This window comes from Patagioenas fasciata, chromosome 1, assembly GCF_037038585.1.
Source record: "Patagioenas fasciata isolate bPatFas1 chromosome 1, bPatFas1.hap1, whole genome shotgun sequence".
Taxonomy (NCBI): Eukaryota; Metazoa; Chordata; class Aves; order Columbiformes; family Columbidae; genus Patagioenas; species Patagioenas fasciata.
Window position 1 is genome coordinate 94327539 of NC_092520.1, and position 17859 is coordinate 94345397.

General features: G+C 39.2%; 1 protein-coding gene across 2 annotated transcripts in view; it reads right to left on the minus strand.

The window, feature by feature from the left end:
- Positions 1 to 17859, minus strand: part of KCNJ6 (potassium inwardly rectifying channel subfamily J member 6) — a 162416-nt gene that overhangs the window by 100069 nt on the left and 44488 nt on the right. The window contains exon 2 of one of the 2 annotated variants that reach the window (XM_065862058.2): positions 13825 to 13873. The exons of the other annotated variant lie outside the window; for it this stretch is intronic. Within the exon in view, the coding sequence (XP_065718130.1) occupies positions 13825 to 13849 (25 nt within the window). The 5' untranslated portion in view covers positions 13850 to 13873. The remainder of the gene's footprint in view (positions 1 to 13824; positions 13874 to 17859) is intronic. 2 annotated transcript variants of the gene reach the window in all.

The following is a 17859-nucleotide window of genomic DNA, read 5'->3' on the forward strand; positions in this document are numbered from 1 at the left end:
GGTTGTCAAGGTTTAAAGCAAGGTGGCAATAAACCAGGCGGCAAAAACGGGACAATGGGTGAAAATAAGATATTAAGATTCTGACCTACCTCTTCACTATTCCCAACTTTTCTCCATTTCTACTGAACTGTAATTAATTCTCTGATTTCTGGTCCAATTTTCTTAAAGGTCTATCTGACAGCTGAAGGTTAATTTGTCTAAAAAAGGATTTCTTACTCTCCTCCTCCCTTCTAATAAACCTCTCGTCTTCATTCTCAGTTATTATTGGTGTGAACAGAGGGCTCTGTTATTTCTGTCTCCATAGTATTTCATCATTTCAGTATAATCTTTAATTCCCTAGGTTTTCTTTCAGTTCTTCACTACTTGGTTAAGAGTTTTTATAATGATTTTATATGTCTTTTCTATCTAATCACATTACTAAAACTGCTGTAAAACGCTGTATAATATACGTATACTGTAAAGCTGCAATTGTGTTCCCAGCCTTTCCTGTCTCTCTGCTAGCACTTTTTCTATTGTTAGTTTGAAGATTCTTCTGCCTTTCAGAAAGCACAAGAAATCAGAACCTTGTTGAAGATGTGCTCTTCTCTCCTCTGTCTATTCACCCTGCATCCTTTAACAGTGCATTTCCTGAGTATGCCCCATAGTAATGAAATTGCCAGTGAGTCGTGGTCACTGAAGTATATATTCCTTGTTGCACTCTGCTTTCTTGTGTGAACAATCTGGTGCAAGAGCTGTATTAATGATTTTCCACAGATTGCTTTTTGTACGGGTCAGTGTATGTGTCTAATAATCTAAAAATTAAAAAACTGTAATGAATAACTGGCATGAAAAGGAGGAAGAAACAGTAGATAGGTGTACGGCAAGTGAATTAGCACTGAGGACAGTTAGAGCTGCCTGGTCAGTCTTATTGGAACAGTGTCTTTCTAAGCCTCAGGGAACATACTATGGATTGCTTGGTGCATTTCTGCATATAAAAGGGATAGGAGTAGAAAACAGGAAGAAACAAAACAGTAATTTTTTTTCTCCTCTGCAGTAATCCGTAGATGCTTGGCTGAGATGGGCTAATATTAAAATGAAAGTACATTGTCACACTCTTCCCACACCTCCAAGCAACAGACTGAACTATACATAAGAGACAGTACTCCCTGACATCTGACTGAAGCATGTTTGCTTTCACTGTGCCAAGAGGAGGATGGAAACGGTATCAACACCTTGTTTTAAAATGCTGTGAACAAAGACTAAAAAAAAAAACATGAACAGAAGAAGGCAGCTTATATCGGGAGCTCGAATTGTGATTTACACTGACAATTTCATTGGTAAGCAATTCCATTGTTGATTTTTTAATCTTTCATTTCATAAGTTTTTACCTCTTAGCTCTCCCTGAAGCTATAAACCACCTCAAGCATAGTAAATCAACAGCAGCTGTACCTTTCTTCTTTGGCAACACTACCTGTTCTATTTTGCTAGCCTCCCTGCCCCTAAAATGAAGATATACTAGAAATGTATGATAGAAGCATCCTTCCTTCCTTCCTTCCTTCCTTCCTTCCTTCCTTCCTTCCTTCCTTCCTTCCTTCCTTCTGTCCATCCTTCTCCATTTCTCTCCTTCCCTCTTTCAGCTGCCCCTCACTCCTCACCAATACATGGTCTATGGTGATTCCTTAAGACTTATAAATGTCAGTCCTTCTCCCAGCCTCCTCCCAACAGATTCTGCTGTTTCAGTTCTCCAACATCTCTTACTATATATAGCCAATTCGTCTAACTGAGTAGAAAAAAAAAATCCTTTACTTTCTGTAGGGAATACCAGCAAAGCAGCAAATATTGCCATGGCAACAAGCCTCTCAATCCACCAGACTCCTGCAGTATCTAATATATAATCTGTAAGGCGGGGACTAGTGTTGAAAAATGAACATGACATATTGTCACTTCAGGATTTAATACCCCTTCCCCATGACCTTAATTAGCTCATCTTATTTTGGGTAATTATTCAATTTCTGATAGAAACTTATATTTTATTTTGTTTTACTGAGGAAGCCAATGTGTGATCTGCCTTCATTAAAATGCAACTTTTGACTTTTTCTCCACAAACATGCTACAAAATGGGAGTTTCTATAGTAACACACAATGCAGACTTAATTTGAAATTACAATCTCTTGATAAAGACGAGACTTCCCCAGCCCCCTTCTCAATGTCAGTGTATTTTCTTCTTGTTGTTTTTTTTTTTTTTTTTAAATTAAATGGTTTTGCAATGGCGTTATACCTGTCTTCTGTTCCAAGGGAAGTTCAAAAAAAGTTTCTTAAAATTAAGACCCACCACCTAACAGCACTGCTCAAGTTAAAAATATACAGTCTCAGCACAGTCTCTCACAGTTTTCTTTGTACATTATAAATTTTGTATAATTTGGTTGTTTTTTTGCCTCCTCTTTTTCTTGAACTATTAAATTCTTTTGCTACAACTGTCTGTATAATGCCATGGAAAAAGGATAACTGCATTGAAAACAACACCACTTGCAAGGATTACTGGAAAGGCTTTTATCAAGTTTAACGGTAGGCCTTGGATTTTTACGCTTGTTTTCTAAGACATACACAATTATGGAGTCTGTTTGTTGCACATTCAGTGTGACAACTTAAAAAAATTTGAATCCACTGACCAATTCCAACAGCATTTAAGAAACATTTTCAGGCTTTCTGCTGTTGAGTGGGAAAATGAAGATCTGCAAGATCTTTTGTCAAGGATTTGGAAGTGGAGGTGAGAGGGAGGGAGAAGAGAAGGGTTTGATTACAGCTGGGGTCCAAAATAGAAGCGTGCAAGAGTTAAATGGTTCCTGGACAACTGGACTTTCCTAGTGAGGCAGAGGGAATCAACTGTCTTCTCCTAAACTCTGGGGTATTTGGGGATGGAGCTGACATATAGTGGAAATAGCCCACATGTAAATGGTTTGGCGCACCAACTCTCATTAAATCCATTCCACAGAACGAAGCCTAAATCCCACAGTTAATCCCTCCCACCAACAATGTTCTCCAGGGCTTCAAATCAGGCTCCTCAGGGCCAGGAGGTTTACCATTTGGATTTATCCCTTCCAGCTGTGAAAGAGGCCACAGAGACCACTGCCTCCTTCTCCTCATGGCTCTGCACCTACAAGGGAGGGACTCCCAGTTGTGGACACCTGGATGTTCTTCACAGGCATTTACACAAAGCTCTACAGATGTTTCTGAACAGCAAGCAACAGAGTTGTGCCAACAGCCTGACTCAAGCTTTGCTACCAGTCCACCTCTTTGCCAACAGGTTTCTTCGTGCTTGTTTCAGATATATGCCAAAAGAGAAGAAAGGGTAAACTGTATTGATTTTAAGGAATTTACTGTAAAATTAGACCATTTTGATCTGCTTTAAAATATTATAATTTTAAATGTTGCCCTTACCCTTACATCTGCAAAGCATATTTTTTTTTTTCCAGAAGCCTTTGAGAGTTCTGTTAATGTCAGTCAACAGAACAGAATCTCTTGTAGTAGGGGCACAGAATGAATCAAGACAACATCAGGTTTTAAAACCCTATCAAATGCTCAAGACATGGCAACACAATGATATTTAAGACCTTGGTATTGGCAGTCTTTCCATTTTGTGTACTGTTCTACCTGACTAGCAGTCAGTGTGGTCATACTTTAATGCAAGGATCGACTAATTTAAAGTTACTAACATAAATAAATAATTTAAATGAGTTCATGAGTCTCCTTCCTTTTCATGTTAACAGCATGGGCACCTTATAAAACTAGAGAGGCAGAAGAACAGTAGGAGGTTTTTCTGTTAACTTTAATGGGTTTTGTATCATGCTTTTCATGAATTCATTTTTAAACACTGCAGCCTAGCACATATGATTGAATGGATACTAAAAATATGCAGCATTCACCCACAAATTAGTACAACAGCATGAGTTACTTGCGCCTTAAATAGTAATACTCCCCTAAATAATAATGTTATCACCAAAAAGACACTCAACCACATGCAAGAGCAATATGCCGTAGGAAACAAACTGACTTAGCAGGAGGTCTGTAGATAGTTCTTCTCTGCCTTATTAAAAAAAAAAAAAGCTAGAAAAATATGTGCCAATACATCATCCTATGTTTCTGTAGGTTTCAGGGGAAGTTATTCACTGCCTATCATTAAAATAACAATTCATACAATACTAGAAAACAGAGCAGAATAGATACTTAAACTGCCTCCCAAACCTGTCAAGTGAAAGTATAGGTTTTCTTAGCTCAACAAAAATGTGCCACTTTTAAGGACAAGTAATCATGCTATTTGTTGTCCTTTTGATTTGCAGCTAGGTTAGCAAGCACTTCGCAACATGTGATATGACTCCATTGTGTAAGCTCCCAGGAGCAACAGAGGAAACCTGCGATGTAGAGATAGCAGGCTCAGCTTGACAATGATAAATATGTCAGATGATGACAATCATTCTGTGAATTTAGTTCTTGTGAATGAACGAAAATGGTAATTTGAAGTGTCATGATTTGGAAGCATAATCATCTCTGTATCAGTCATCACAACCAGTTGTAGGAGAACTGAGCCTGATATTGTTCCATGCAGAAAGTGTGAGCTGCATGAAGCCATACAGATACAGATTTGGAGTCAAACAGAACCATCACATCTGACCTCTTAGACAAAACAACTGAACCTAATCACTTACATACCACTAAAGTTCTACTGACTTGATGGAGATGAGGCAGAAAGTATGTGTTTATACAAGTCAAATACATTCTGGGTTTTGTCTCCAGTCTCTTTAGCCACACCACTCTCAGTCTTCACACTAGCTGGGTGAGAGAGAACGCAGATGGCAATGGACAGGGCTCAGGGAGAGCCCTTGTAACAGTGGCCAGTGACTCTTCTCAGCTTCAGAAGTGTTATGGGTTTTCTGTCTCTTTGTAAGCTGCTACTTTGCCTTTGGGAATTTGACAGGATCTCTAATGTCTTGTGACTAAACTGGAACAGTTTTGTAGCCATGCTTAGAGTTCTTATGATTGCTCAGGTGGCTCCATACTGACACTGCATTAAAAGGGTCTCTGGCCTTAAAACTGTAGGAATACAGGTAAAGTTATCTTACAACTGCTAAGTGATACTCCTAATGTGAGGCTGGTGGTGGTGATGGTAACAGATGGTGTTAATAGGTGATGAAGAGGGAGATAGAAACCAATTTTTCAAGTCATCCACAGAAGAACTTTTTGCCTAGTCTTTATTGGTTAGTGGATCAGGATCACTTCCTTCTAACCTTCCTCCTAGTGGATTATCTCCCTCTAACTCATTGTCGAGTTGCTAAGCTGCATGTTTGTAGCCCACCAGCCAATCTCTACCAGGATTTTTAAAAACTCTTTACTCTGTAGTTCTTTGTCATAAAGTGTTTCATAGGTTGCATGCTCTATGGAAAGCATTTCCTCAGATGTGTTGGCATTTAGGCTTTCTGATGTCTGTCCACTATTTTGCTTATAGGTGTGTGGATTAAGAAATGCACTTATGAAGTATGGTGACGAGAAACTGGAGGAAGTTCAGCAAAGAGCAACCAGGACTGGAGGGCTTGGATGTTGAAGTGAACTACAAAATCTAACCCTGCAGTTCAATTGTGAAGTGATTATAGAGGGGTTCTGCAAGCTGGCAAATATTTGAAGAGGGAAGACAGTGGAATTATTTACAGGAGGGATGATACTAGAAACAACAGCAATCTCTAGTTATATGGCAGAATCCCATGCAGTGCACAATGCTAATGGTGAGGATTGGCAGGTGCACACAATTGTGTCCTCCCTTTCCTGCAGAGAGATAGGACTGTGCAACGTGCTTGGACTGAGACAGCAAAGAGGTCAATGCTGGAGTCTGGGATAGACCGATGGGGTGCAGAACAGCCTCATTGCGCAGTCTTCACTATCCTTGCATCTGGAAAAAGGACTGCACTGACTCAAAGGAGAACAGAACTTACAGGTCTCTTCCTTCTTGTTGGTTTATATTTTAACAGCTCTCTTACTGTTGGCAATGACTCTCACTGGAGTCTTTTTGGTTCTCTCCTCCATGTAGTTCAAGATACTTTATGGTAAAAGGAAAAGTGGTAAATATAGTTAGAAGAGCCTGAGCTACGAGTACAGACAGTGGTTCAGAAATAATACACTTTGAATTCATGTATTCTGTGCACAAGAGAGTTTGACTTGTAGGCATTATTTTGCCTGTAATATGGATAATATGGTCCCTGTTATCCCCTGTCAAATGTTTGAAGAGCAATGGAGGCAGGTGAAAAATACAGGGAGAATATAGTCCAGCTTTAGGGGTTAATTTAATACCTGATTATTAGGCTTTTAGAAGACATCTATCAAAAATACCATAGTCAGACCTTTCTATCATTATTTAAATTGAAGAATGCAACTAGAACCTTTTTCCAATGAAGTGGTGTATTTGTTTTTCGCATCAAATATTTTATCCTACCATGTTTCATGATATCTTCCATTCATGGAGTCTGGACACCTTTGCAACTCATTTTCAAAGAATAAGGGTTTCAAAATCCAACATATTTATGGTACTACCTGTCTAACAGCTGTTCTTGTACATCTCAGATACCTTTTTTTTCCCTATATTGTTTTTCCCTTAGCTGTTGACCAGTATGCTATGTGCTACAACTAAAATCCATTACAGTTTCTTATCTGCTTGATAGCTCAATAAGCCTGATCGAGCTCAAACAGTTTTCTATAGCTTTCAGAAACATTGATCCTGTTTTTCTCCATTTAATTCAACTCATCTGCTCTCTGTGAAGACAATTGACTAGACATTTTTAATTACTTCTTTATCTGGAGTAAATATGAACTTTCTGCCCTTTATGTCTATGGTATGGGCTTTTCTTTCAGCACTGCACACTGCTCACTTCTCCAACTGAAGTCCATTGTTGGTTAGCACCTTTGGAAGATTTAAGTGCATGTTAAATAAATATAGAAAAAGCTCTGCATCAGAAGAGTATTGAAAGTGTGAATCCAAGCCCTAAATAGCTGGAAATAGACAGTTAAGCATGCAGCTGGCCCAGATGTGAACATACCCATACTATTCAAGATATGATGAGAAAAAGCTATCTCAAAAAAGGCTTTAGCCACCTAACTGACATTTTTGGCAACTCAGCCCCATACCAAGGCCCTTAAAAACTGGTACTTAAAATCTGAAGAGACTTCTGCTTTCAATATTAAATTTCTGCACATGTTTAAACTAATTCTGGTCATGCACAGAAACACTGAGCATGTATTTCCTTTCTAAAGACCATCTTATACCTAAGTGTATCTCATACCAGATCTCATAAAGGTTCACAAGTTTGCCCTGCTGCTGATCAGAAGATGTTATTGTAACATGGCTATGGATGGGGTTCTGTAGAAAGCAGTGCTGTGGGAAGCTGTCAAGGGGTTTTATCAGATAGCTTTGTGTTTAGACCACTTAGGTTTAGCGTAGATGGGGCTTGCTCTGGAAAACATGTGACTGAAAAACTCAGCTTTGCTGTGTCATGGACAATAGGCAATGGGAATTCTTAAATAGTGTCAGACTGACCGTAGCCTTTGTTGGTGGTGATTCTGAGCTAATAAAAGTAAGTGAAGTATTGAAACACATATTACCATGGAAAATGACAATCCCAATAGAATAAAGTCTTTTAAGGTGGAAGTAGCAGCAAATGCTGTGTTTCAATACAAAGCACTACAATGTAACCTATATGTAATGACTGTTCCTATCTAGAAAACCAGAAATTTTTACTTCACTCATAATTCAGCTCTTGTTTATCCCATCCCCAATATTTTCAGTTTAATTTTCACACAGATTTTAGCTTAGCAAAGTAATATTAACAGTGCTATCAAAATGTAATATGTTTTTGAAAAATCTAAACTTCTAGAATCATATGACTATGTGAGAGTCTTGGTTTTCATTTGAGAAAAAAACATTTCTGTTCCTCACACTTGCAGAGAGTAGTTAAAGACAAGACCCTTAAAAGCTCAGAGAACACAAACCAAATATTCTTCACATTTTTGTGTTCTGAGGACTGGAAATACTGTCAAGCTTCCTGGTTAAGACAAGTTTCTTTTGTTTCTTATTGCATACACAAGTTCACGGTTCTTCTAAGCCCCTGATAGTGTTTCGCAGAAACAATAGGATTTCTTGCTTACTTGCATAATGAAGTCCTGTTTTAAAATTTCATTCTCCTCTCAAAACCTGACTATTAAAATGGAGAATAGACTGTATTTTCATTTAATGACAATAACATTGTTTTTTCTATTCTTTTTGTTATATGCATCACCTAATTTCTTCTGAAATAACAACAACAATATTTATAAAAATGATAAAGTCGTACACATTCTGGTTACTTATAATTTAAATTTTACAAAATATTTAAGAAGTTAATTTGGAAATTAATGTTATCGACCTATATATACAATATCAAATGAACAGTAATTAGTTATTCCACTTGATGAAACATTTCTCTCTATGGCTTAGTATTTTCTACAACACTACTACTCCAGAAATACCTATCACAACAGAACTCCTTTCTTACTGAAAACTAAGAGGTGATGAAAATACATATCATGGGAAAAACGACCTTCTTATTCTACTCTGGCACACCCTCATGAAGAGGCTAACCATCAAAGGATAACTGGATATCTTGAAAATAAATGATTCTAACTTCCTCAAACATGGGCAAATGTCTCTCTTAAATTAGTTTTCTGAATGCTTTGGAGTTTTTGCACTTGAATTTTGTGTTGTAAGAATCTGCTATTTCTAAAGAATTTGGTTGTACTTGATATCGGTGGAAAATGTTAAACTGGATCTTTGTACTTAGGAATGCTTTCTGAGACTGAAGAATCAGTACCCTAGACTGATGAGGTGCAAACTCAAGCTTTAGGATAGGTTCTTCAAAGTTCTTATTCTATATATGCATAACTGGTGGTGTGTTCACAGAGGACAGCATTTATGCATGCATCACCAACTTGTGATGTGATTGTAAAAAGCTTAGCTTTCTGAACAAAATACAAAGTTTAAAGGTGTAGTACTGGGAAAAAAAAGTTGAAGTAGAAAGGTCACAATATCCTAGAGCAAGGCAGAGAATTTTGGATATGTATTTACTGTAATGCACCATATGTTTTTCTAACATACCATAAAACAATAATTAAAAATAATTAGAACTGCTCAAAAAAATCCAGAACATATAAATCCTGGCACATATAAAACTTAAAATGCTGTGACTTTAAGAGAAGAGATATTTTCCTCCTTATAAACCCTCTCTACAAGTATAAGAGAGCAATAGGAGAGAGCAATAGGGACACTTCAGATTCAGACATTAGAAACAAGAAAAAGAAAGCTTTTGGGAAAAGCACTTCCTCACAAAACAGATCTCTCCTAGGGTTTCTCTGCTCCTGAAATTCTTTCAGGTTAGCTTTTTTAATTTTTTTTTTTTTCTTTGTTTAACACCCCCTGAGTAAAATTCATGGCATCCATAATTCAGATTGTTTTATCTGAAGTCATCTAAGGTCTCAGTATTCATTATTTCACTGTCTTTGGAAGTAAATTTACAGACGTTTGGAGTACACATTCTTGTAATAATGGAAGAAATATCCTTATTTTAAACCAACTCTTCTGCCTCTGGCTCTCCTCACACAGGTGTATCGTGGCTTAACCTGGTAGCAGCACAAACATGACTGTTTACTGATGTGCCCCTGCTGCTGGAGAACATCTTAATTGGATGTCATTTTCTGTCTAAATGCTTTAAGGCAGCCAGCAATGCCCTTTTTGATTCTAGCCTGTAGCAAGTTCTCACTGCTCATGTCACACATTGATTATGCTGAAGCCGTCATGTGGCACATGAGATCCATGCTTCTGCATAATTTGGACCTGAGACCTTGGACTTCCTCATTATCATAGGGAGAAGATTTTTTACAAACTTGTCTGTACACCCGTGACCTGGAGACCTCAGTCTGGATGGAAGAAAAGGGACACACTCACATTCTCGCTTGGTCTTCAGCAATAAGCACAACTCTGGCAGGGCTTTTAGAAATATCAGGACCCTGAGGAGAGTTTTGCAGGTGTTATCCAAGTCTGTGCAACATCATGTTGCAAAAGAAGCAACCAGCTAGCCCCTGACATAAGGTAGACATCCCACAGATACCAATTACGGGTTGTGATATAGACAGCTTGTTTTGACCCAGGGCAACTCAGGAACAAGTTGCACACCCTGACTAGCTGGATAGCAGGGGAGAAACTGATGGAACTAGAGAGGAAATTCCTTTCAGTATCATAACACTGGACCTTAAAATGAATTTTCTAAGGTACTATCAAGGCATCACAATATTTGGCTACTCACTAAATGCTTTCTAATAATTCTCATTCCTCCAAGTATTCAAAACAGTGATCACTCCTGAGGACTGGGTAGATCTGTACAAGATATTTCTCTGAATACCTATTCTTTCATATTGCCCAAATACATCAGGCTGAACATCTGGTACCTTTCTGTACTGCTTAATATTTGCTCTCCTATATTTCTTGCTGTGCTTTAGCTATTCGCAGGCAAGATGATGGCGTCATTCTGGTTAAAAATGACCACTGGTGCATGGGAAGCATGATAACAACAGGGACAGAAGAAAACAAAAACCATGAAGAAAATAATTTGGTTACCGGTTTCATTTACATGCTCAGCTTTTAAGTATTCTGAGATTATATGAGGTAAATTGTCCAACTCAGGCTATAAAGAAATTTCAAAATGCATATGGATTTTAAGGCATTATAAAGGAATTCTTGGACAGCTCCCTGGGGCTCAATGTAATTATGGTGGCTTTCTAGTAACTGTGCAAGTGTTGTAAAATAACAACTTGGGGCAAAGAGTGGTCTTATTCGGTATGCATTTCTGCTTCTGTATCAGCTCTAAGGGACTATCCAAAAAAATTTAGCGCAATATTTCTTACAGGTTTGCACTTTAACTGCTGTATTAAAATGATTCCCCACACACACCTTTTTTTTTTTTTAACTTTCAAGGCAGACTGTTCTCTCAACACACACAAGTACAGGGCTCTGTCATGGTACCTCATATCTTTCCATCATCATAAATGTCCTATGGAAATAGGACAGAAAGTATTAAAACATTTTGTTCCTTACTAATGTTCCCTACAATGTGACATCCCCTGAGAATGGAAGCACAAAATGTGACAAAATTACAGACTGCTATCCCTGCTGGCAAAGATAACAGACTTGGAACAACTACTGCATCTCTCAGTATTCTTCTTAGCATGCACTGTGACGTGAATCTCAGGTATAGGGATTTTCTTACTGCAGAAACATTCAGAGAATCTTTATAGAGAAAAAGAGGCAGAGAACACTGCTTGGTAACTTCATCAGAGCACTTCAATAGAGAGAAAAAGATAAAGCAGTGGAGGGAAGATTTAATTTTTCTGGAACTGTGAAAAGATATGAGCAGAGGAGAGACAAGAAGTACAGCTCTTGGGTGAAACTGAAAGACAAATAACTTTGTTTTATTGATACCACAATCCAGCTATTTCTTCAGGCCTTTGAAATCCTTTAAGGCCTCAAAGGCCTTTCTTTATTTCCTTAGTTCCAAGAAAAAGGCCCTGCAGTGCAAACCAGAGGTTCACCCTATGCCAGCTTGTTGCTTCCCCATTCCATTTCCTCCTTTTAATCTGCAATAGCTTTAAAATGAGCACTGTGGTACATTAACTAAAACTTTTCTTTCCAGCTTGCAACACAGTTTATGATTTATTAAAACTATATAAAAATGTCATTAAATCATCTGAAAATTTCATAAAAGGCTTGCATGAAGTATGAACAAATCCTCATACAAAGCAGCTGTCTTAAAGAAGCCAAATAAAAGTAATTCAGAAGACAAACACAAATCTCAAAGGAATTGCACAGTGTATTTCTGAACTCATGTTCCTGATCAGTTATAAAGTTTTACAGAGACTGCTCCTCCGATTCTTCAGACCATTCAGAAAGTCTGCTTCCCTTCCCCTAACACCTTTTGGTGAGATTCCTTCACATTGTTACAGAAATGTTGTGCAAAGCTCACCAACTACCTCACACTTTGGGCAGATCCTATTTATCTGCTACCACCTTTAATAGCAGGTTCTTCCATCATATCCATCTGTCTTCCACCCATTCATCAAGACAGAAGTATACAGCTATCCAGCATCTAGTAATGTCAATGAAGTGATGGGATTGCAGGATGTTTCAAAGAGTGACATTGTACATCTACAGACATTAATGGAACAAAATTACCACTTATTATGGCGGAGAGTTTCTCTAGATTCTAGTATCATTGTCCTTTTGGTCCTTGCTAAACTCCAGTGTTGATCTTTCCACTGTTAACCACATAGGCTTTGCTGCACCATGGAGAAATGTTTATTTCTACTTACGAATACAGCAGAAAGTATAGGAATGTGGATCCTGCTTTTAGCTCAAAAAAGTGAAAATCTCATCTATGAATCTTCCTTAGAAACCTGAATTTTGCCAGATCGTATGAATTGCAGACAGTGGGGGGAAGAAAAAAAGGATAGAACAACACTCAGATAACAACACACATCTCTATGGCAAGAACTGCATCAAGTGCTTTAATGAGAGTTTAACTACCTTTCAGTAGGTTGCCATGTATCTTACGCCATTGCCTGTAGTCTCTTACTGATAGTATTGCTCTCCCCACGGGGAGAGGAGCTCCGAGGTTGACTTTTGTGTCCAGTATCTGCACACAAAACTTCACGACACTACATGGATGTTCTGCTGCCTCTATTGCATCTCGCAGGTCTGCTGCACCTTTTTGTGGGATAGGTTGTTTCTGATACTGGAATAACTTTTCATAGCTAATAGAGGCGACTCTGCTCTGCAATGGCATATGTAAGGAGATACAAAGAACAATTTCAAAAGGAAGTGAACTGAACTGGGAGAGCAAAAAGGCAGAAAAATGCTGCCTTAGGAACAGTCATTCTGTACACAAACAGAAAAAATTAATTGGAAAGAACTTCTCTAACGTAAAAGAGTCTTATGCATGTCTGTGTTTCTGTCTTTCTATAGTCTCTGGTCAAGCAGTGTAAAAGATTTCTCTCTTTTCAAGTCAATTTATTTAAGTTTGCATAGGCTGTGGAGCTAAATAAGTTTTGGGAAAGAGACAATGGTTTGCCAGGATTTTGTCCTAAATTGTCTCAAAATTTTGTTAAGAAATAGATTATACAGTCGAGTCTCTCAGCTACCAGTGTTTATAGGCCATTATCTAGAACCCATATTATGGCAGAAGTACAGACTCTCTCTTGTTTGTTACATATTTAAGACAACACTTCTTAGAAACCAGCGAAATCAATGGAAATCTTTCCACATATATCTCTGGGCATAATTCCTCTTGGATGAATCTAGCACAGGTAACAATCCTGAATAATTACACTGTATTTAGTGTGACCATTCATAAGCTTGTAAATGAATGTATGCACTAACTTGTATCAAGTAAATTAAAATACACAAGTAGTTATGTTCTATTTAAATAAAACTCAGGCTCATGAAGTCAAATACATAGTACCTGCTTTGCTAGATTTATGTCCAAAGGTCTAAAACAAGTGATTTAAAAGTGATTTAAACAGAGCATGAAGATGATAGCAGTCCTTGTTTTGTGGATTCTTTTTTTTTTTTTTTAAGGGGTGGGATGATTTATGATAAAGTTAGAAGTGAATACAGGGCTAAATGAGATCCCTGCATGCAAGCACTATTTTTTGGTTTTGTGGTATTATGTAAGACAGAGGAACAGATGGAAAAATAAAGTGTTTGAACTTCCTATTTGTACTCACTCATTGACTCTGTCAATTTGGCCATCTCTGTTTCTCTTTTGGGCTTCTCCTGGGGGAACAGACAAAATAAAAAACAAACATACATGTATATAATATATATATAAATATAAATATACTTGAGTGCAAGTGGCAATGTGATGGAAGGACATTAATCACAGTATCACAGTATGTTTGGGATTGGAAGGGACCTCAAAAGATCATCTAGTCCAATCCCCCTGCTGGAGCAGGAACGCCTAGGTGAGGTCGCACAGGAATGTGTCCAGGTGGGCTTTGAATGTCTCCAGGGAAGGAGACTCCACAACCTCCCTGGGTAGCCTGTTCCAGTGCTCTGTCACCCTCACTGAGAAGAAGTTTTTTCTCAAATTTAAGTGGAACCTCTTGTGTTCCAGCTTGATCCCATTACTCCTTGTCCTATCATTGTTTGCCACTGAGAAGAGCCTGGCTCCATCCTCATGGCACTCACCCTTTATATATTTATAAACATTAATAAGGTCACCCCTCAGTCTCCTCTTCTCCAAACTAAAGAGACCCAGCTCCCTCAGCCTTTCTTCATAAGGGAGGTGCTCCACTCCCTTAATCATCTTTGTTGCCCTACGCTGGACCCTCTCCAGCAGTTCCCTGTCCTTCTTGAACTGAGGGGCCCAGAACTGGACACAATAGTCCAGATGGGGTCTCATCAAGGTGGAGTAGAGGGGAAGGAGGACCTCTCTCAATCTACTGACCATCTCCCTTGTAATACACCCGAGGATGCCATTGGCCTTCTTGGCCACAAGGGCACAGAGCTGGCTCATGGTCATCCTGTTGTCCACCAGGACCCCCAGGTCCCTTTCCCCTACACCGCCCTCTAATATGTAATTTCCCAACCTATACTGGAACCTGGGGTTGTTCCTGCCCAGATGCAGGGCTCTACACTTTCCCTTGTTAAATTTCATCAGGTTATGCCCTGCTCAACTCTCCAGCCTGTCCAGGTCCCACTGGATGGCAGCACAGCCTTCTGGTGTGTCAGCTACTCCTCCCGGCTTAGTGTCATCAGGAAACTTGCTGACAGTACACTCAATTCCCTCATCCAAATCGTTAATGAATATATTGAATAATATTGGCCCCAGTACTGACCCCTGAGGCACTTCACTAGATACTGGCCTCCAACTAGACTCCGCATCATTGACCACCACTCTCTGGCTTCTCTCTTTAAGTCAGTTTGCAACCCACCTCACTACTCTATTGTCTAGATCACACCTCCTCAATTTAGCTATGAGGATGCTGTGAGAGACTGCATCAAAGGCTTTACTGAAGTCAAGGTAGACCACATCCACCGCTCTGCCACCATCCATCCACCTTGTTACGTTCTCATAAAAGGCTATGAGGTTGGTCAAGCATGATTTACCCTTGGTAAAGCCGTGTGACTGCCCCTAATGACCCTCTTATCCCTGATATGCCTTGAGATGACACCAAGGATAAGCTGTTCCATTACTTTCCCAGGGACAGAGGTGAGGCTGACCGGTCTATAATTACCCAGGTCCTCCTTCTTGCCCTTTTTGAAGACTGGAGTGACATTTGCTTTCCTCCAATCCTCGGGCACCTCTCCCGCTTCCCAAGACTTGGCAAAAATGATGGAGAGCGGTCTAGCAATGACTTCAGCCAGCTCCTTCAGCACCCGCGGATGCATCCCATCTGGACCCATGGATTTATGGATGTCCAGACTATTTAATTGCTCCCTAACTCAGTCCTCATCGACTAAAGCAAACTCCTCCATTGACCTGGCTTCATCTGGGGTCTCAGGGGTATTGTATTTAGGGATTTAACTTTACTCAAATAGCTTGCACCTCAGAGATTTTCTCTTGTAGTCTCTGGATTGTGTCAACTATGAAGTGTGAAACTTGTATTAATTTCTCTCTGTGTATGTATGTGCATCTATTTGGAGTAATTGAAGTGATTCAATCAAAGTGATAATGGAGGATGACATCGTCCTCTGTTTTGTGCTCGGCATTAAAACTTACAAGTGTGTTGGGCATCCTGACAAAAGATACGAAAATAACCATCTCACAAAACAAAAGTACTGAAGGAAAGAAAACACTTATTAAGGAATAAATAAATTTCAGATGGAAGCTGGAGTGAGTAGTATTGTAGTGGGTCTGACACCGAAACAAACTGACTGAAGTACTGCTTCATTTATTTCTTTGGTACACAAGGGACTCCAAATCAAACCTGCTTTTCTTTGTCAGTTGTTTTGGTATCATTTTAAAAATCTCATTATGTTTTCCTGTTGCAGAAACTTGTTGTAGTTGTTGTAACAAAGCCTGTTTTGCCAGAATGTTTGGTCACTCAAGAGCCCCTGGATTTGATGGAACTCCTCTTAGCGGGGACCAATGCCCCTTAAGTACATCTCAGCCAAAGCAATGGAGGCTGGGACTAATCTCCTGATTTCAGAGCCAGAGTTTGGGGTGAATTTAAACATTCAGCCCTTCAAAGCCCTTTAAACTCTAATTAGCTAGTTTTGAGAAGATGTGGTGGGACTGCTCTCACCCTTAATGATCCCTGAGACTATACAAGCATCTTCGGAGATTGAGTCCCAGCCCTGTGGGTAAGCAGAGCTAGTGGTTACCTGTCCCTTACCCTGCAGCTGTCTTCAAAATGCAAACAGCCTGGATGTTCACTAATTTTAACCACAGCTGGCAAATTCAGTTGGAAAAGTCAAAGGGAAAAGGGCTGGGTGTGAACACTTATTAATGAAGGGTGTGGGAACCTGCCTCCACCTCTGTTGAGGCCATGAGAGAGAGTCTTGTGGGCCACGGGTGCGCAGATGCTAGATCTTGATTGAAGCAGCATTTTTTCCCCAAAAATCTCAGCAGTGGAGAGAATTGCCTCCAAAATATAATTTAAATGTTTAGCACCCCCAAAGAGATTCCCCCCCACCCTCTGTCTCAGCTGTGGGACAAGGTGTGGATTTCTGGGCAAGGTGGCCTGAAGTAGCTGCTGTAACGGCTGGGAACAGGATTCAACATGGAGGCATCTCTCTTTGGGTCTGTATCAACAAACAGCACTGGGACAAGCCACAAGGCTGAGAATGGTGTGAGAATGGTCCCTGACAGGTGTTATTCGACAGTATAGATGTAGTCTTCCAATGTTATTTAGCTATGACATGAGCAGACCCTACTGCAGAGATGCCAGGCTGTCACAAGAGCTACCCCTCCTGCTTTATTCAAAAGAGCAGGATTATCTCATGACTTCAGAGGTGATGAAATCTATCCATCTCCATCTTATCCCAGTACTGGCTTCTACCTGTTGCAAAAATATCTAAAAGAAGTATTTTCTATACCAAATACGCTACCACTTGCACTTCAGAAAGCTAGAATTCTGCTAACAAAAAGCTTTCATAGTAATAGGAAACATTGCAAGGCATGAAACAAGCAGATAATGCTTCACAGCTGTATGCATACCCCTCAGAGCATTTCATATTAAGAGAAAGGTTTAAGGTTAGGTCCTCAATCTGTGGTGAGGTTAATGCCCTAAGCCATGCTGATAATATAGCATTCAGCATCAGATTCATGCATTACTAGGAAAGAAAAACAGAAAGAAGAAAGGAATAGCACAAAACTGTCAGAAAAAAAAAAAAAAAGGTCCTGTATAGCAATTTCTTGCATGGTATTAATCATCAAAGGAAAGCACAGCACTGTGAAAATCATCAGTAATTTGTGTCCATGCTGCTTTATAACATGACCTCAAAACACTTCCTTCCACTAGAGGACTTATAGTTTATCAGGGAGGAACGGTTGGTGAAGATCAGTGTTGTGCCCTGAAGATGGAAGGCTGGATTTAGTAGACTAATAACAAACTGTAATTTTAAATATTAATACTTTACTCTTGCATACTATTAAATACTTTTTACTAATTATGTGGTCTATCATGAGGACATAGGAGACTAGAATGTCATATCCTTTTAAAGCGAAAGTATTAAATATAACATATAAGGAGAAGCTTTTAAGTTTTTGAGCCTCTGAGTTCTGCTAATGATCAAATATTTGTTTTGAAGCAACT